Genomic DNA, 19,032 nt, shown 5'->3' with positions numbered 1-19,032 from the left:
GCGGTGCTCAGACCGTGAGGGGCAGGCCCGCGGGGGCCGCCGGCGGGACACCAGCGCCAAGGGAAGAAGATCTCGCCCGCTGAGGGTTTTTGCGGGCTGGCAGGCGACCCCGAAGCGGCGGGCAGGCCGGCGGGGGAAGCTGTCCGCCCTGTTCCTCCGCCGGGTCACGCATCCGCTCCTCCACCGCCACAAGCTCCAGCTTGGCACGAAGCGAAGCCGGGGAGGGTTTATGTTTATTCACCAGGCGGTAAACCACTTCAGTTGTCCCGGCTTATTTATCACAGCGTGAGACTCGACGCTCTTATTAATTAAGCAGGCGAGAAGAGAAGGGGAATTGAAGCGCAGGAAAATTAACTCGCCTAAGGGTACGCAGCACATCAGCCGCAGGGCCGGGAACGAACCCTGCCCGCCGCAAGCTGCACGCCGTGCCTTCCCCCGCCGAGCCCGGCCCGCGCCCCGGCAGCAAACCCAGCCGGCTGCCTGCCCCGCTCCGGGCACGAAGCCCGCGAGCCGCGCCGCGGCCCGCGTCCGCGCCGCGCTGCTGGCTCCCGGGACGTTTCGGGGGCGAACCGAAAAGCCGGCTGCGGTTCTCAGGCGGGCACCGCCGCCGCTGCAGCCCCGGGGCGCGGGAGACTCCGTCCCGCCGCGGCCCCGCCTCGCGCCTCTCCCCTCGGGCCGACCCGCGCCGGCCGCTGACGTCACGGGGCGGGGGCGGGCGACGTCGGCGCGTGCGGGGCGGGCCGCGGGGCACGCGCGCTGCGGGGGGAGGGGGTCACGGGGCGGAGGGGGGGTGGTGTGTGTGTGTGTAAGAGCGGAGCGAGCGGTGCCCGGCGCGCATGCGCGGGCGGCTGTCGGTGTGGGGCGGCCGGGACTGAGGAGCGGGTGAGGCGGCGGCGGGGCCCAGCGGCTGTCCTCGCGTCCCTCCTGAGGGGAAGGGCGGGCGCCTCGGCCCGGCAGCGAACCCCGAGGGGCGGGGAGGCTGCCTGGCGGAGGTTGGGGGGGGAGGATTAGGTGGGGGCCTCTCCTCAGCTTGGGGGGGGGGGGGGGGGGGGGGGGGGCTGCTGGCGCGGGGGTGTGGGCTGGGGCTGGGCCTTGGCTGTGGGAAGCGGCTGCTGCCCGGCGGGGGGTGGTGGTGGTGGTGGTTGTGCGAACGCGGGGTGGGGAGGGCCGGGGTGGGGAAGGTGCGAGGCAGGCCTTGAGGCTGGTCCCGCCTGCTGCCTGCCCTCCCCTCGCCCCCACGGGCTTTGCGCTGCCCCTTCTCATTGCTAATGGAGACTTCCCTTTGTCGGAGTGCAGGGTGAATTGTGAGGAATTGCCTTCCCCGGAGCCTGGACCTGGGTTTTTTTGTGGCCTAGCAAGAAGCGGTTTCCTTTCCCGAGCTGTTGGCATCTTCTTGCCTGGATTCGGTCATTCCCAAAGGAATGGAGGAATGCAGCTGATAAGTCCTTAACCACCCTGTGCTCCCATAGGCAGCACCAGAAGCTGGCTTCATCTTCTCCACTTTGGCACTTTGGGGGTGGGCCTCTCTTTGTTACCTGCTCTGGGTACCTTTTTAGTGGCACTATAGACCAAAGGAGATGGAAGAAAAGGAGCGATGTGATAAATTCCAGCTGGTACCTTAAGACTAAGGGGATTCATATCTTTTGACATTTAAATTTTTTTTTCTGGGTGGGGGGAGGGAAGTATTACATTTTATGGGGTATGGGAGGAGGGAGGAAAAATATGTTGCAGATCTTTATGTGGTTTTTAAAACCAGCCATCAGAGGCAATTACTGAATAAACTGAAGCACAAGAGGAGGGTTTGTGAGCTGGAAGCAGCACTAGCCTACAGAAGAAAGGGGCAGTGGGCTGCTGTTGTGACTGTGGAGGAAGAAACTTCAGCCTCCTTTGTTTCTCACCACCTACTCTCCATCCACCCTGCGAGAAAATGAGTTGCGTGCCATGGAAAGGTGACAAGACCAAATCAGAATCACCAGAGCCACCTCAGCTACCACCACTGCACATTTACCATGAGAAGCAGCGTAGGGAGCTGTGTGCCCTCCATGCCCTCAACAATGTCTTCCAGGACAGCAACGCCTTCACTAGGGAAACCCTGCAGGAGATTTTTCAGAGGTAGGATACTCTCTGCACTGGCGTTAGCTTCCCCGTGTCCTCTGTTGCTTGGAGGAATTGTCAGATCTTATTTGGGGGGAAAAACAGAGCAAAGGAGGGGTTTAGAGTATGCCACTGCTCTGAACTGAATGTAGCTTCTTTTTTACCCCCCCTTTTTATTTTCCTCTCTCGATGCAGAAATTCTCTCTCTTTTTACTTGTTTCTTAAACTATTCTGGCTGCCAGTTTTGGGTCCAAGGGCTTTATTGCAGATGCTGTCATGTGGTTGGACTGCTGTCTTCTCCCCCACCCAACTTAATGCATCTTCTACCCATCTTCCATATTTTTGCTCCTGTTATCTTGATATGTTAATATCTTGATGTTATGTTATGTGGAGATATGTTATCTTGATGTTAATAATGGATTTTGGGATTGGCTTGGGAGAGTGAAGGTGGCAGGAATGACAAATGGGTCATCATAAAAACTTCTTGATTTAGTACCACCACACTTCTAAGTTTTTTGGAAATTAGGAGCTTTGCCAAATGAGTGACTCCTTATTCAAGTGGTTAAGTGAAGTTCTTCAAATGTTACGAGGTTTTTTTTTTTCCATGCAGCGAGACTTTGTGTGCTCTGTCAAACAGGATTTAATTTCAGTAGCTAGATCCCCATTTTCTGTGGCATTGCTAAACGTTTCCCAGCAGCTTCAAATAATTAATAAAAGCATTTTTTAGTTTTACTGGGAAAAATGTAAATTATTAATGTGGCCTGTACAATAGCTTCTATTTTGCTAAATGTTTGCTTTGTGGAAATTCTGAGCATGCCTTTGAAAATTGTGATGACCTTTCGCTGATGACGCAAAGTAATCAAATAGGAACTGGGGTCTCCTCTGATAATCAATCTGTGGATGTTGTACTCATTGCATAAGTTACGGCTGAATACCCATTACCAGCAGTTGACGGCATCTTGTGTTTGCGACAGGTAGGAAATCGCGCTTCCTGACAGCAGTTATGCAGGTACTGTTGGACGGGGCAGTCACGGTACCCTGTGCTGATGAGCAGGGAGCTGTGCGCCTGTTGCTGCTGTCCTGAAAAGCGGCAGATTTATGGAACTGGTGCTTGACTCATCAAACGCGTGCCTGTCTTTGGCAAAAGAAATGTGGTGATGGACAACAGCAAATATCGGATTGAAATGCTATGTACGATAGCGTTGTAAATAAAATTCCTGTTGGTGACGTGGAGCTGGTCCACGGCAGGCTCAAGGCACTCTTTGTCCAGTGTAAAGATGCTACGGTTTTGTTCCACAGCAGCAATTGTCAGAATCTTAATCACAGATGGATTGCTATTGGCCTGAAGCAAACAAAGGCAGTTCATGTGGTAGAAGGAGTGTGATGATCTAATTAGTTGGCCTTCATTGGGTTTGGTGAGAGAGAATTAGTGTGCAGCATGAAACCTCTCAGAAAGAGCTGGGATGTTTATCTTGTTGGACCTCTTGTCCTAGAAGGAGAATTTGTCTTTGATTCCAACCTGGTATTGTTCCATCCTAATATTCGGATCAAGACACACAGATTGATTCAGCCCCACGGTAGCATGGAAATATATGTGGAAATTGCTCTCGGAAATGGATGAGCTATAAGCTATGTGTAAGAATTGCCACTACCTGTGCATCTCTGTTGGGTTACTACTCGCATCTAGCTCTTTGACTTGCCTTTAAGAAGTGTGGATTTAGTTGCCCGTTATACATCACTTTTCCATATGTCTTTCCTGTGTCTAGTCATATTCTGTGTGTTGATGACTCTGATAAAGGACTGGTGAATGTTTTTAATAAGCTACAAAAACATTGCGAAGTGTGATGTTTTTTTTTTTTTAAACCCGATGTTGACAAGGTAACGAAATCACAAATAGGCTTAAGCTTTCTGTAGCTTTTACCACATCCCTTGAAGAATGATTGAACCACATTGCTTAATCATTAGTTTCCCTTTTGCTGCATCCCATTGCATAAGGCCAGCGTAGTCTGATTATCATCTCAAGTGTATGCCAAAACTTGGTCCAAGCTCCCCTCTGATTTTGTAGCCCTTCCTCTCTTCTTTCCTCTAATACAAGAAATATCTTTTTGATGTTCATCTGGCTTTTGTTGCAGAAAGTAAGATTGCTTGTTCCAAACGTTGCATGGAGATACAAACAAAACCTTTGCTTCACTGGAGTCTGTGTATTGAGACCTGATTAGGAAAGACAACTGCGTACAGGAATCTTGGAGCCCATTGTGTTAAGACAACATGTTGATGAAAGTTTCTGATTTGGAAAGCTCAGGAGGATTATTACCTCAATTTCTGTCCAACTTTTTCAGTCTTCCTCAGCTTAGTGTCTAGATTTAAAAAAAAAAAATTAACTTTGGGCAGGCAACTTAATTCCTTGTCTAATCAGAATCCTTCAGCTGATGATTGTGGACTCTATTTAGGGGTGCGTGAGTAGAGATGTTGAGGCGATTCTTAGTGAAAGTTTGCTCATAGGTACCAGTTTTTTGAGCGTGTCACCTCTGCTGGCCTCTTCATCTCATTTCTGGGGCTCTGAAAGTTATGGGAAGGAACAAAGATAAACGTGTTCTTTCAGCTCTCAACTAAGCTTTCTCTGGAAAACAGTGCCACAAGAGGGTGCTTGTGCAACCCAAAGGGCTCTGTTAATCGGAAGGCTTTCCTAGCTCGCTGGTACTCATCAGAGTTAATAGGTTGAAGCAATGATCTTGAGGAATTAGTTGTAGCCAAGTGATCTTGCTTTATGGAGATGCTGGAAGAGCTGTTGCAAGCTACAGTCACATCTCTGTGATTAGTAAAATACAGCAGAGCTTTGGAGACTGGAAACCATGATTCTGTGAAAATGTCACTGCCTCACTTGGAAATGCCCGGTGGTGGGTATTAATAGCTTTTCCTATTACCACGTTGTTTTGGACTCTTCTCCCTTCTGTAGTTAAGTCAATTCCCAGGCTGTTCTGCTGCAGTCTGCTCCACTGCAAGAAAACTCACAGCTGATGCAAAAAGTTACCTGTCTGTAGCCTCTCTAGCCTTGGTTGGTCTGAAACTCCCTACTCGATCCACTGCTTTCTTCCTCTTGTCAAATGCTTTATGTTGTCAGGGGAGGAATGCAGAAGGGCTGAGGGATTTTCACTGGACGAAATATGCCTGCAGAGCTTGCACTGTGCTAAAGGTCAAGCAAAAAACGTGCAGGAACATCAGGAGTTTTGGGGGACAGAGCTGACATGAGGGAGAGGCAGGTGAAATGTGGATATTTGGATGATATGAAACATCTGAACCTTGTGCCAGCAGAGCTAATAGAGTCCTTACCAATCAAAAGAGCAACTCATCGCAACAGAACTGATCTCAGGCTTGACTTTCTTTGGTTTGGTGTTGTATGACCTTGCTGTTCTCTGCTCCCAGTTTCCCCCTGTGCTTGCTTTTCCAGCTGTTGAAGCCCATCTGTCACCTTCATAATAATTCACACCCTTGTTGTTTCCCCGCCTTACAAAATTTCTTGGGGGAAGAAACATAAAACAATTAAAGTGACTAACTGGCTTTTTTGCCATGTGTCTCCATGTTTTATGTCTTGCATCCATTATCTGCATTTGTGCAAAGGCTGTTTTATATTTTTGGATGTAACATGATGGACTGTGATTCTGGGTTTTTAGATGCTGTAGTAATGCAAGTGATGTCTAGGCAAGTTTATGGGTTAAAGCTGAAGAGATTTGTTTGCAACAAGGTTATCTGTTTAGTTACCTACATCAACAGATATAGGGTTTTTTATCATATAGCAACAGCAATGCTTTAGAAAGCTCCCAAACATCTTCACAGCTTTGTGTCTGAATACTTCTTTCATTTACCGGGGGGGTGGGCAGGGAGGAGAACAACATTTTCTGCAGCCAACCCGCCCTGCCTCTTGTTATCTCATCCAGTCTTCAAGACTGGTGTTGACTGTTGAACTCTTGAAATTGTGGTAGCCGTTGTTCTAAATGGCAAACTGGCATTTACTCCAACCATGAATTGAGGAAAAAATAATTGAAGCATCCTTCAGAAGTACCAGTTCAAGGGGGGAAAAAAGAGCTTCCTGCTTTGCGGTCTCTTTCACATCAAAGCTAGGATCTTTGGAGGCTTTGTACATCAAAGTTATTCTTAATGCATTATTTAGCCCTCTCAGCCCCTTTGTTGAGTGATAAGGGGGAGCGGAATAGTTTGTGTTTAAACACAAAAACCCTGAAAACAGGCTTCAAGTTATACAGCAAGTAGCCCCTTCCAGCTGTGGAATATAGGTTCAGCGAACACCTGCTGGAGCAGTCTCCTGTTCTGCTTGCAGGCTGTCTCCCAACACCATGGTGACGCCCCACAAGAAGAGCATGCTGGGAAACGGAAACTATGATGTGAACGTGATCATGGCAGCGCTTCAGACCAAAGGCTACGAGGCGGTTTGGTGGGACAAGCGCAGGTACTGAGAAGTCGTGTAATTCTGGAGATGGCCACTGTTTGTAAAAACGAGAAAGAGATGAAGTTAAAGTACCAGAATATAATGTTATCGCTGTCTTGTTTTCTGTGCTCTTTCAGGGATGTTAACGTCATTGCCCTGTCTAACGTGATGGGCTTCATCATGAATCTGCCCTCCAGCCTTTGCTGGGGCCCCTTGAAGCTCCCCCTCAAGCGACAGCACTGGATCTGCGTCCGGGAGGTGGGAGGCACCTACTACAACCTTGACTCCAAACTCAAGGTGCCCGAGTGGATTGGAGGTGAAAGCGAGCTCAGGTAGGATTTTTTGTATCCTGTTCCTCCTCAAATCCTTCTCTGTTGGAGGTGGGGAATCTGTCCTTAAACAGTTAGTGATTGAAACATTTATGGTTGACCTTCAATAGCAAAGATTTGAGAGTAATAAGGTTCTTGTGCCTCCACTTAGATTTATACCTCGTTTGCGCCAAGCTAGGAAAATGCTTTTGGCAGTGGTGATCTCTGCAAGCTCAGAAGAGCCTGACTTCATCTCTTACATGGCTGGCTCTGTCACTAGTGATGAAGGTAGAGGCCAAGTCTGGTATTAGTGGGTGACACCTGCAACAAGATGTGCTTGCTCTCTCCTCAAATGTGAGAGTATCAGCATTCCTTTGCCTCTTTAGTAGCGATCTCTGTGTATGTTCCCAACAAAAGGCTTTCCAGACTAAAAGTGCAGCCTTATCCCTGACACCAGTGAAGGCTGCTTGTTAGGAATCACTTGCCTCTGTAAGCATATGCTGCACTTCGGGCTTGACTCCCCTCCCCTCTTTAATCTTAACACGAGATGGTTGGTGTAATTGCTTTGACTGTAAAGTCTCCCGTGCTCTCAGTTGCTGTTTAGCTTCCATTCCATCCTGTTCTAAAGCCTCCTGGCAGCTTTGCTGTCTTGACTAGACTTGTTCTGAGGTAGGGATTGCACGAGTGGTATTTGCAGAGCCCACCATGCCATTAAAGTCTTGGTAAAGTCAATGTCAGCCTTTTGTGAACTTCTGGGATAAAGTAACACAGTTCTGGAACTACTGTGCAGAGCTTCTGGTGGATCTTATCCCGGATGTGCTGTTCTTCAGCAATAAGTAAGGGCTTCCTGTATAGGGAATTCTGGAAATCTGCGCCCAAAGGTATCAGAGGAAACGTTGATTTGACTTTCATAGTTATTGGAGGTAATCCAAGGTTGGTATTAGAAAAAGGTTATGGGCAGAAAGGGGCTGCAGAACCACGTCAAATGACCAGGTGGTACGCTGCTGCTACGACCTGCGATAAGGACATCTAAATGATGGGGGGGATTTCCACAAGTATTCCAGATTTATTGGAATTATTTTAAAATACCGTGGGATTCTTGATCTTGGAGAACTGAAGAAACTGAACTTGGTTTTAATTCTATTTTTGCCACCTTGGAAAATTGGAAAGTGACATCTATATAGACTTAACCTCTGCTGAGGTTAAGATCATGTCTATCTGTGCGATAATTTTCTGGGTAGAGGTGTGTTGAATCTAGTGGGGCAAGTTTAATAGTTTTTTGGGGTTTTTTTTTTTGTCAGAAAATAACTAAAGACCATGTGTGGGGGTTTCCTCCCATTTCTTGTCATATTTGCACAGTTAGTTGCATTTAGTTGTTGTAGAAGACGACCAAGTTCTATATTTAGTAGCGCTTATTTCTGTTTCTCTTTATGGTAGGAAATTCTTGAAACACCAGCTGAGAGGAAAGAACTGTGAACTCCTGCTGGTGGTGCCAGAGGAGGTGGAAGCACATCAGAGCTGGAGAGCTGACGTGTGACCTGGACCGACTCTGTCCTCCCACTACAGCTCTTCCCCTTTACTGAACTCCCGACGTCCTGAAACCTGGATAATGGGTGCCCCGACTCTTCTCATCTGGAATTTCCTTTGTTAGGCTCTTCTCTTCCTTCCTTGGTGCAATAGGGCAACAGCGTAGGACATTGGGGGTGGTGGGTGGGGAAGAATTGAGGGCAGAGTGGAGGAAACTGGAAGCCAATCACTTTAATTGCAAAGGCGGATGAGCTGCGTGCCCTTCAGCTAGCTAGAAGGCATTGCGCTCTTTAAAACCGAGCTTTGGGGCTAGGGTGTCTGGAAGCCTCTGGCCTCCCTTTCCCCACATGCTTCAAGGCCGCGTGTGGTGGGACACTGCTCCCTCCGGGGCTCGCCGGGGAGGAGCAGGGGCTGAGCATGCTGCCGCCTCTTCACAAGTCTCTCCCTCCAAAACAAGTCGTCGTGAAGACGTTTGCAATTCCTAAGGGTCTCTCAGGACACTCTTAAACACTAGGAATGGTACGGTGCTCAGCATGACCCTCTGCTTCTTAGGGATGGTTTGTGCCAGGAATTGGAAAACAGTAATAAAAACAGTGTCATCTTTCAAGAAATTCTTCGGGTAGCTAGAGGATTCTTCCCCAGTGTCTCCAGGGATTTATGTATGTGGCGAGCGGTTGTTCGGCAGCATGTGGCTGGCTAAGGCGACGTGGAAACAGCAAGCACAGGCTAATTGAGGAGTATCGAGTTTCTGGACTGGAGAGAGGCTGTAGTCTGCTTGGGTTTCTTTGTGTTACGTTGTTTGGGTGGTTGTTTGTTTTTTTTTTTTTTCTTTTTTAACATCTATTTTGGTTTTCTGCATGGTCAGCCAGTAGTTTAGGGGCTGATTGGAGAGAGGAATAAAACTGAAGGGGTTTTGAGAGGAATTCATTCCCTTTTATTTTCCTCTTTCCAGAAGTCTAGCCCACAGTCACGAATGTCATGCGAAACGTTCCAGAAAGAGGTAAAGTTACAAAGAAAAAAATCAGCTGAGGAGGGAAGCCTTCATAAGAGTCAGTTTTTGCCCTTTTTATAGTTACTAGCCAATAACGTTGGTGATGCGGAGGGTCCACCAGAACCTTCGGGCATTAGAGAGACCCTGGCCTGCTAGTTGAACCAACCTCTCTTTTAGCGTTGGCCGACAAACATTCCATTAATGGACAAATCGCTTTTTCCTCCCCTCCTTTCTGCGGGGAAGAGTGACTAGACGTGGAGACGCTAAGAGGAATCTCCACCGGCTGTTTCCCGGTCACCTGGGTGAGCTGTAGCTCAGTCATGCCTTCTGCAGCAGGAGGAGGAAACGCTGAATTTGGAACAGACTTCGTTGTGTTTAGCGCTTCCTGGCTGAGCTGCTGTTTGCTTCCCGCCTTTACACGTGGGATGTCTTGGTTAAACAGCAATCTCTGGGACGTGATGGAGCTTGAAGGATCCCGCTCCATCGTGCAGGGAAGTCTCATTGCTGGTGTTTGAGCTCGCGAAAGGAGGGGTTGTAACTACCTTTTCTCAGTTACTTTTTTTTCTCGAGAGCTCTGCAAACGCGCGAGCGGGTGCTCGAAGCTGAGAGACCACCAAAATCGCACCTTCCTAACAGAGAACAGTGGCCACATGACGATGGGACGATGCTGTTCACCGACCCCCGGACATCTGGCAAGCACCATTTTGCAGTCTTTTGAGCACAGCCTCCCGCAGTCGAGGGCAAATGGCTCTTATGTTTTAAAGACCCAGCGTTTCTATAAAAAGTCTTATTTCGTAACACATTCCAATGACCGATACCAGCTGGCAGAGTTTTTAAACACTTTACAGGCAGGATGCGCAGCCTGCAGGCATTCTGCTCATGACTTGAAGCCATTTCTTCAAGAGGGGGGGAAAAAAAAAAATCTCAGCAGCAACGTTTTCTATGCTGATTAAAGTCGCACTTTGGAGAAACCCTGTTTGCATGGAAACTGCAAGCCAACGGATCAGTGCACAATATGCAAAGATGTTTTAAAATATTTTGGGGCTACTTTCCTCTCCTTGCGTGTCAGCTCCTTTCCCATGGGGCGGGGGGGAGGGGGAAACGGTGTGATCCAGCTGCTCAGGTAAAGGGGAAGTGTATGATCACACCCCTGCGGGAGGCGAGGCTGCTGTGCCCGAGGACGGGCAAGCTGGTCCAGTCCCACCGCTTGGGAGTGGGGAAGCCCGTGTTTGTTTTCTTGCTTGTTTGGTTTTGTTAGAGCCTCGTCTTGGGTTTGTTTACAGAGATGTATTTTGTTTAACCAAATATTAAAAATGGAAAAAAAAAATGTTTCCATATAAATGTCCTATCACTTCTGTATGTTCAATTGAATTGTTCTGTAACAAAGTATGTAAAGGAAAAATAAATGTTTTTTTTTTTTTCTTTGGTTATAAAACTGCAACCTTTCTGTGAGTTAAGAGCCTTGAAAGTCAGTCACTGGTGCTGAGGTAGGATCACCTCTCTGAGAACTCCCTTAAGCCATGCAAAGCTTTCTCAGCCATCTGAGGGTGACAAAAGCATCGTGTCTGTCCCTTCCCCCACTGCATGAAAGGGAAGGGTCTCTGCCCGCAAAGCCACCGACAGCTCTGAAAGAACTGAGCCTCCCTAAAGGGCGCCTGTTAAAACCACACTGCTCGGGTTGGATTTATTTAATATTCAATACAAAAAAATACGCAGCCGGTATCCGAAGCTCTACTTTATGAGGCAGAGGATCAGTGCGGACGTGATTGATAGTCTCGAACCTGGCCTGCCGCTCCCTCAGTTCTCACGCGCGCACACACAAAGTTGCAGTAGAAGTATTTTTGCAGACGCGTCTTCCCCGAGAGTGTTTTCCATGGGGTACGGCTACCCGCACCCCTCCTTCCTTTGCTTCGCCTGCTGGGAAAGTCACTCCTCCTCCTGTCACCAGTGTCCTTCGGCTCCGAGTCAGCCAGGAAAGGATTCGTTTTTGTTTGACTGCCGCCTTTCGAAGCCTGACCTGTGCCCCACGGTGGTTTTGGGGCAGGGGGAGGCACCAGGAGGCTGGAAGAGGAAACTCCCCTGGTTCAAGTCTGTAACTGGTTATGGTGTACTGATTGAATAAAAGGAAAGACTCACGACTTCTACGGGGGGAGGATGCGGACAGGAGCCACCATCAGGTCCAAAGGGGGGGCTTCCCCACCTCGTTATGAACAGGTCAATGTCCCAAAGGAGAACCAAAAATAAAAACAAACAAACGAGGAGAAAAAAAAAAAATGCCCTGACCCAACAAATCAACAGTTCAATATATCATAATCTCAAGGTCTTCCCACACGATACGAATCCAACGCAGCTTCCGCAAATCAGATTTTTCCAGACAGCGGAGGCAGGGCCCCTGGCATTCCCCCCGAGAGCCCCGTGTTGGGTCCGAGGAGGATCTGGAAGGAAAGCGGTCAGTTGAGGGGCTGCGAGGACGCAGGACGGCTGCCGCACGCTGCCCTCCCCTCCCTTCCCCTCCCGCAGCTACTCGGCGGGGCGCCGAAGGCACCAGCAGCATTTTGCAATGTCGGTCCCTCCCCCGCTATGACAACCGAGTTTAATGCTCGACCACGCCAAATGCGAACGGGGCGGGTTTGGACGTCGCTGCGTCAGGCCTGCGTGCAGCCCTCGCTGCGTATTTCGGCCCAGTGAAAGCCAGGCTGTGTTTGCCAGAGTTTGCTGCCAGCCTGTTACTGGGAATCGGCAGGATCATCCCATTGGAACGTCCAACCAGAGCATCTGGTGGGATGAACGAGGCCACAATGTGTAACAGACTGCACTCTGTTCCCTAAGCTCCTTCAACAGCTGGTAACTGGGAGGAGGTGCAGGCACCCTGAGCTGACTGTGAAGGGCCAGGAGAGAGGGCTGGGGCGCTCCTGCCTCACCTGTCGCTGCTGCAGCTGCTGCTGCTGCTCCATCTGCAGTTTTTCCGTTTCGAAGACGACAGGAAGAACCAGAATCATGAAGGAGGTGGTCCCAATCCACAGAGCTGCCCTGGAGAATCTAGGGAGAAGAAAGCACATTAGCAATAAGAATCGGTTCCTCAGCTGCTTCTTACAGGCGCTAGGCTTCTCCCGTGTTTCCTTTCTGTGCCTCGGACAAAAGCCTTCCCCCAGTTCCACTCCCCAAGCCCGAGGTGGCACCTTCCCCCCGGCCTCCCCACCCGGCTTTGCCCAGGCCGCCGAGAAACAAAGACCGCGGCCCTGCCGCTCCCCGCCCGCCCCGCACTGCGCTACCAGCGGCCAAAGCCGCAGCGGGAGCCGGCGGAGCCACCCCGCACCCACCGGGACCCGCTCCCGAAGGACTCCCGCCCGGCCCGCCCCGCCGCTCCCTCACCTGTACATCTTCTGCGCTACCGTCAGCGACAGGTCAAAGGTGGCTCCGGCCGCCGAGCGGACGCTCTCGGGGAACATCTCCGTCAGCCCCCACAGCCGCTCCGCCAGCGTCTCGTCCAGCTGCGGGCGGCACGCACGGCGTCAGGCCCACCCCGACCCTGCGCGCCCGCCGGGGTCACCCCGCCCGGCCCGGCCCCCTCGGCCCGGCCCAGCCCGGCCCGGCCCGCCGCCAGCCGCCCCGCTACCTCCTCGTCGTCGTCCTCCTCCTCCAGCTCGTCCTCCAGCTCCTCGGCCTTGCCCGAGCCGCCCTTGGGCAGCAGCTCCTCCGGAGACAGGGACGCAGCGGCAGCCATCACCACCAGCCAGGGACGGAAGGGGCGGCGAGCCAGCGGAAGCGGAACGGCGGACGGAGCGCCGCCGGAAGCGGGGCGGTCCTCCCGCCGCCGGGGCTTGGGGGAGGCAGCGGCCCCTGGCGGCCGGGAGGAGCGCCGTCCGCCTCCCTCCGCGGGGCGCCCCCGGGGAGCCCGCCGGCCCCGGTCCCCGTCCCGGTTCCCCCCCGTCCCGTCCCCCCCCCAGCTCACAGCACGACCCTTTACATAACAAACACCCGTAGGCTCTGGTTTGAAACGTAAATTTTTATGTAAAATATGCAAAACCCTTGAGAACCAGCACCTCCAGCATCCTGCTCGCCAAAGGCAAGGGGTGAAGCTCGCACAAGCCCCCGCAGGCTCCCCCGAGGGGACAGATTTGGGGGGGGTGGGGGTCTCCCTGCGTTTTTAAGCACAGCAGGCAGAGAGGGGCCCACCCAGAGGCGGATCTTCTCCACCGCCTGTTGTCAGGCTGCCTTAGGAAAGAGGGTACCTACCGCTGGGCTGCGGCGAGGAAGGGTAGCAAGGTAAAGTGCTCTGAGAAAAAACGTGAATGTTAATTAACGGTGTCGCAGCGTGACTTGTTGGGGTGCCGAACCAGCCGTTACGCGGTACCTACAGCACCACGCAATACCGGAGGCATCTTGTGACTCACGGTCCCGCGGAACGAAGTACCTACGCACAGTACCAACACGGCGAGGAGGCCCAAGCCGGCCCCGGCGTCCCTGAGCGCGCAGGGGCAGCCGTGACTTGGCGCCAGCCCCCTCGCTACCCCCATCCTCCAGCCACCTCTTCTTCTTCTTCACTTCCTCCTCCGGCTGTGGTTCTTCAGTTCTTCCAGCTCCTTCTCCATCAGGTGGGACTCGGCTGTGGTCTCGGAGAGCTGCAACACACAGCGGACGACGACAAGAGTGAGCTACGCCTCCAACCTCCATCTCGTACGGCTGCGGGGCTAACGCCGGACCTGCGACCTCGCAGCCCACCGCAAACCTCGGACGCGAAAGCCCCTTAGAAGGGATCAGAGATCGCTCTCCCTCTGGAGAGGCGCCTCGTGTCGCGGCAGCGCAGGCGTTTGCGCCTCGGAAGCTTTTCCGATTTTGCGGCACCACCTTCGCAGAGACGTCACCGAGGTTTACAGCCACAGGCCGGCACCCGCGCGAGGGAACGTGTCCCCGTTCGGGCGAGAGGGAAGCGGAGATTTCGCGCTTCACCGAGATCGCCCGGAAAACCTGGGGAGCAGCTGGGGCTTGCGCTAAGTGCTCCAGCCTCAAAAGCCGCTTGACCAGTTTTAAAACACGGGAAGAACGTAAGGAAGGAAAACGATGAAGGAATAAGTATTTGTTGAGACCGACATAAAGGCTAAGTCACTCAAAAGACTGAGAATACACATGTATTCTAATTTCACTGAAAATGCCTCCAGATTTTAAGCCTGAAAGCTGTGATCTCTGGGTAAGGTTGAATTTCGGTTTCTTTAGGGCTTGGGAATTCTTTCATCCATAGGTTTACACATAGAATAGATGCCGCACCACTTGTCACAGCAGACGGAAGCTTTAATCTTCTGTGACCAGAAAGGGCGGCTGCAACTTAGTTTCACAGTTAGGGCAGAGGCCAGAGGGGCGAGAAAAATGCCGTACTCCGTGCAGAAAGGGAAAGAGGAGACATGGCACTTGCAGGGGCTCCTCTCTAATCAGTCACAGTGTTGACGAAAGCCAAGCTCTGCTGCGGGGGGAACCTTCCCCTCTTCTCGCAGAGGGGATCAGACTGTACTCCCACAGTCACTCTGCCGTTACAGTTGTCTTGCGTAGCAAGGTAAAGCAGAAAGAGCGGGGTGTGGCGTGAACGGCCTCCTTGGGCGGTCCCAGCACCCTCCGCTTGGGCATTTCCGCTGCTGCGGGCAGGTGGCAGCTGGGCAAAGACTCACCATGTCCAGCAGAATATCCACTTTCAGCCGAAGGAGGTTGTTTTCTTCCTCTAGCTGCTGGTTTCGCTTGCGCAAGCGCTGCATTTCCCTGCGATCCCCCGTGAAGCTTCCTGATTCTGGAAGGCAAGATAGAGGTCAAAATACGGATTGTCAGCCAACCTGTGGCTGCTTCAGATCAAAGCAAGCTGAGCTGCGCTCTACCTGCCACCCACTGGCCATTTTCAAACTTGAGGCTCTGGCCAGCGAGGTTCATGGTGGGAATGCCATACTCCAAGCCCAGCTCAATCTCACGGGTCGATCTATCCAGCTGCAGGGAGAAGATCACACTCAGCATTTTACAGAAATCCAAAGCCACCCCCTGGTCTCCCATTTCTTAGCGACTGGGATTCCAATGGAAGCTGCTGGTCCGACTGGCCCTGGAGCCTGAAACCCTACCTTTAGTCATGTACCGCTGCAGCAGAGGACCAGCTCCTCTCACTACCATGCCTCCACATTCTCCCGCCCAAACATACACTCATCTCCCTGGGCTTAGAGACCATTGGTGAGAAGTTTTAGGTGAAACAGTTCTGGACTGTGGCTGTGGTGATGATGATCCTTCCCTGAGCTATTCCATTTCTACCTTTGTATATGGTCACCTGTGATCAGAAATGGTGCCGCAAGGCAGGAGGAAAGAGGCACAGCTGGGAGCTCTTGTAAGGGTTACGGCACTCACAGCAGGAGCCACCCACCGCTTGCCACCGAGCAAGCGTTCCCGCAGGCAAGCCACGGGCGCCGGGACTCACCAAGTGCAGGTTGGAGAGAGAGGCGCATTTCCTGGGGGGGGTCTTCTTCGGACTGAAGGTGTTCCCGAAGAGAGGCATCGCGCACGGCTGGCTGGGTGTACGGGGCGCTCCCGACGGCCTCACGCTGCTCCCCGAGCAGGAGGGACGCGGCCGGTCCGAGGCCGTAGGCCAGAAGCAGCGACGTCACAAGATGGCCGCGTCGGCGGGGACGGGGTTTCCTCCGGCGGCCCGTTTTCCGGCACTTCCACCGACGTTGTCCGTTTTCCACCTAAAACCAGACCCCGCACCCGTTCTCCTCACGCTATGCACCACCCCCCCTTCGGAAAGGGTTAAATGGCGGTTGGGGCGGGGGGGATGAGGGGGCTGGCAGGGTGCCTGGCCCACCCGCCGCCGTGGCTCTGACAGGACCGCGCCCCTCCCCGCCGGCATGCGGCTCCCCTCGCACCTCCGCCGCCACGTGACCGGGGGGGACGACGACGACGACAAACGACGTGAGGCCGCCCCTGACGTCACACACCTCCTCCCCCCCCCCAGCACCACCGTAAGCGCGAAGCGAGGCCCCCCCCACCCTGACCTGCGCCCGGCGCCGCCGCGCCCCCTCCTCTCGCACCCTCTCCGCCGCCGCCCGCGCAGGCGCACTCGGCAGCTATCCCCCGCGCCACGCGGACCAGCACCGGGGGGGGGGGGGGGGGGAGCACACGGGCCGTACCACCCAACCGGAGCGCTGAGGAGAAGAGAGGGGAGAACCGGGGAGCGTTATTCCCCGCACGGACCGCCACCGGGATGGTCCCTCGTTCTCTTTTCCCTCCCGGCATCTCACTGGCGAAACCAGCGGGTTCGGCGAGGGCAGATGAGGAACACCCCCCCACCCCCCGCCCCAGAGTGGTAGGGTCAGCCCCGCGGTGCGGGGGCGGCTAGGCCAGGCTGTTCCATCGGGGTTCGCCTTAATTACGGGGGGGGCGGGGAGGAAGAGCACCTCTCTGGCGAGCCGCGCCTGCTCCCGGCGCTCCCCGTCCGTCACCGCGCCGGTGGGCTCAGCCGCCGCTGCCGCGTGCCCCGGGAGCGGTTTGCGGCCGTTGCGTTGTCATGGCGACGGCGGGGCTCCGCCGCTCCTCCCCGCTGCCGCCGCGGCGTCTGGTCGGCGGCGGCCCTCAGGCCTGGGCGGCGCGGGGCCGGCAGCTGCCGTGAGGAGGATGGCCGCGGGGGATGCTCCGGGGCTGCCGCCTCGGGAGCGGGCGAGGGAGGCCGCGCCGGAGGGCCTGGCTGACGGGCTTTCGGGTAGCCTCGGCGGCCTCTTGCCGTCCCGGCTCAGCGCCCCGCTCCAGCCCCCGGGCCTCCCCTCGGACCCGCTGGCTGTGGTGGAGAGCGGGGAGCGCGGAGGAGCTGGTGCTGTGGAGATGGGGCTTTTCTCATGGTCGGGCTGCATCAAACTTGCGATGTTCTGCCCGCTGATTCCTAAAATGCTTGAATTGGTTGGAAGACATTTTTTAAATTGTTTTTTGCAGATAAGGGACGAAACGCCAAGGGGCAGAGAATCCCTCCTTGCTTGGGAACTTGGGAGAAGTGGAGAAGGTCTGGGGTCCTGGACCGCACGAGTTCAGGGAATGATGGGTTAGAAGTTGGAGAAAGAAGGGCAGGCAGTTCCTTAATCAGCTGTCCTCTGAAGCAGTCCCAGTGTCCTGGTTTTCTGCGCATGTTGCAAAGTCCTCTCTTCTCAGCACATGATGGGATAAATTTAGTTTTACTGTGTTACTGGCTGGCTGGTATTCCATGGGAGGTGGCTTTGGTAGTTGGTTTGGATAATATTTTGAATGAACGGCAGGGGTATGTAGCATATATCACCAATATTTTTATATTGCAGAGGCAAAATACCACTCCTTTTCTAAATTTTAACATAATTCTCCAATCTGTTAGAATTTAGTCATCTGAAATTAATTGCTTCATTGTTAGAAAAGCTTCTGTTGAGGACTTTGTGAGGCTTTCCTGAAAATTTTAGATTAATGAGATATTAGGTTGCTGACTTTAGTTAAAGGGGAACAATAAAGAAAAGGAACAAAAGAAAAAAAAAAAAAGAGGGGGGAAGGGCAGGCAGATAAACAGAAGTGCCAGGAAAGGGAGGAGAAAATAAGAGAATCACCAACCTTTGAATTTGGTTTGTAGATGTATTAATACTCCACAAAAAAGTTACTTAACAATCTTTCCTTCTCAGAGTGCTTAATTGGCACCCTGCCTGAAATGAACCAGAAATTTGCTCACTTGGAATGAGAACTGGAAAGATACCACAGTACCAACCTGGTGATTATAGACAAGAAAAATCTCTGGTCCTGCAGTATCTTCTGGTAGTCCAGTTAAGCGATATCTGATTCTTGCAGGACACATGCTATAAAAACAGGCCTTCTGACCCCATGTACTAGAGTCTGTGCACTGGAAATCAGTGATTTTTTTTTTTTATTTTTTTTTTTTTTTAAATAAGGGATTACGGGGGCAGGAGGGGGGAACCAACACCCTTAAAAGTAGAACAAAAACTTCCAGTTCTGAACAAGGGCTTTGTGAAGTAGTTGTGGCTCCTATCAGCATTTAACATCCATATATGTGTGCGCACATATATTGGATAAGAAAGATGAAAAGAAGAAGGGCCAGAAGTTAAATGAGGGCGAGAACCTTGGAAGAAAAGCTGGGAGAATGTAGAATTACAATTTTGAACTGAAAAAAACTGTCGGTAACCTAGGTGCTTATAAAAGTCAAAGACCATACAGGTTAGTGAGGAACTGAGCTCTTAACACTCGCTTTCTTTTTTTTTTAGTTGTTAAATGCACTGAAAAGTTTTGAGTTTCCAAACACATACTCAGACCTGAAGAGCTCCAGATGAGAGAAGCATCTCCCTGAGATGCTCAAAGGCAAAGGCACATATATTTCCTTTATAAATACTTAAGGGGCTTGTTATTGAGGGGGGAAAAAACAGATGTTAAGAAGCTCTGGTCAGGACGTGCCCCGCCAGTTCACCTTCCTAGAAGAAACCTGTATGTTTCAGCACAGTTGTGCCCTTGAGTTCTCCTTGCACCAAGCAGGATGAGTATTGTAGTAATACATTATAATTATTGTAAAACTAAACTGTCTCATTTATCCAGGGTCTCACAGTGATTCTCTGACGGAGACAATCTCTGACAGCCTCTTTCTCCGAGGCAGACTAGGAGAAAGCCAGGCAGCCCATCCCCACCACCTTGGCATG

At 52.3% G+C, this 19,032-nt stretch overlaps 3 protein-coding genes across 4 annotated transcripts; 1 reads left to right on the top strand and 2 right to left on the bottom strand.

Annotated features, from left to right (window-relative positions):
* The first annotated feature begins 1,495 nt into the window (after positions 1–1,495).
* Positions 1,496–8,540, top strand: JOSD1 (Josephin domain containing 1). The gene is made up of 5 exons (XM_050915549.1): positions 1,496–1,516; positions 1,757–2,112; positions 6,428–6,556; positions 6,673–6,867; positions 8,281–8,540. The coding sequence occupies exons 2-5, from the start codon at positions 1,928–1,930 to the stop codon at positions 8,378–8,380; spliced, it is 609 nt and encodes a 202-aa protein (XP_050771506.1). The 5' UTR covers positions 1,496–1,516; positions 1,757–1,927; the 3' UTR covers positions 8,381–8,540.
* A 2,474-nt stretch (positions 8,541–11,014) lies between these two features.
* Positions 11,015–13,085, bottom strand: TOMM22 (translocase of outer mitochondrial membrane 22). Its single transcript, XM_050915550.1, has 4 exons — positions 12,978–13,085; positions 12,734–12,852; positions 12,283–12,400; positions 11,015–11,796 (listed from the first exon to the last, which is right to left on the bottom strand). Exons 1-4 carry the CDS (start codon positions 13,083–13,085, stop codon positions 11,722–11,724), a joined length of 420 nt encoding a protein of 139 aa, XP_050771507.1. The 3' UTR covers positions 11,015–11,721.
* Positions 13,086–13,877: 792 nt separating this feature from the next.
* CBY1 (chibby family member 1, beta catenin antagonist) lies at positions 13,878–16,405 on the bottom strand. Of its 2 annotated transcripts, none has more exons than XM_050915552.1 (5): positions 16,378–16,405; positions 15,804–16,071; positions 15,223–15,328; positions 15,022–15,137; positions 13,878–13,983 (listed from the first exon to the last, which is right to left on the bottom strand). In XM_050915552.1, exons 2-5 carry the CDS (start codon positions 15,879–15,881, stop codon positions 13,903–13,905), a joined length of 381 nt encoding a protein of 126 aa, XP_050771509.1. In that variant the 5' UTR covers positions 15,882–16,071; positions 16,378–16,405; the 3' UTR covers positions 13,878–13,902. The 2 variants fall into 2 exon arrangements, with proteins under 2 accessions (XP_050771509.1, XP_050771510.1); XM_050915553.1 differs by lacking the exon at positions 16,378–16,405 and adding an exon at positions 16,249–16,281.
* Positions 16,406–19,032: the final 2,627 nt, after the last annotated feature.

Source organism: Gymnogyps californianus, chromosome 1 (genome assembly GCF_018139145.2).
Source record: "Gymnogyps californianus isolate 813 chromosome 1, ASM1813914v2, whole genome shotgun sequence".
Taxonomy (NCBI): Eukaryota; Metazoa; Chordata; class Aves; order Accipitriformes; family Cathartidae; genus Gymnogyps; species Gymnogyps californianus.
This window is presented reverse-complemented; position numbering and strand designations above follow the sequence as displayed.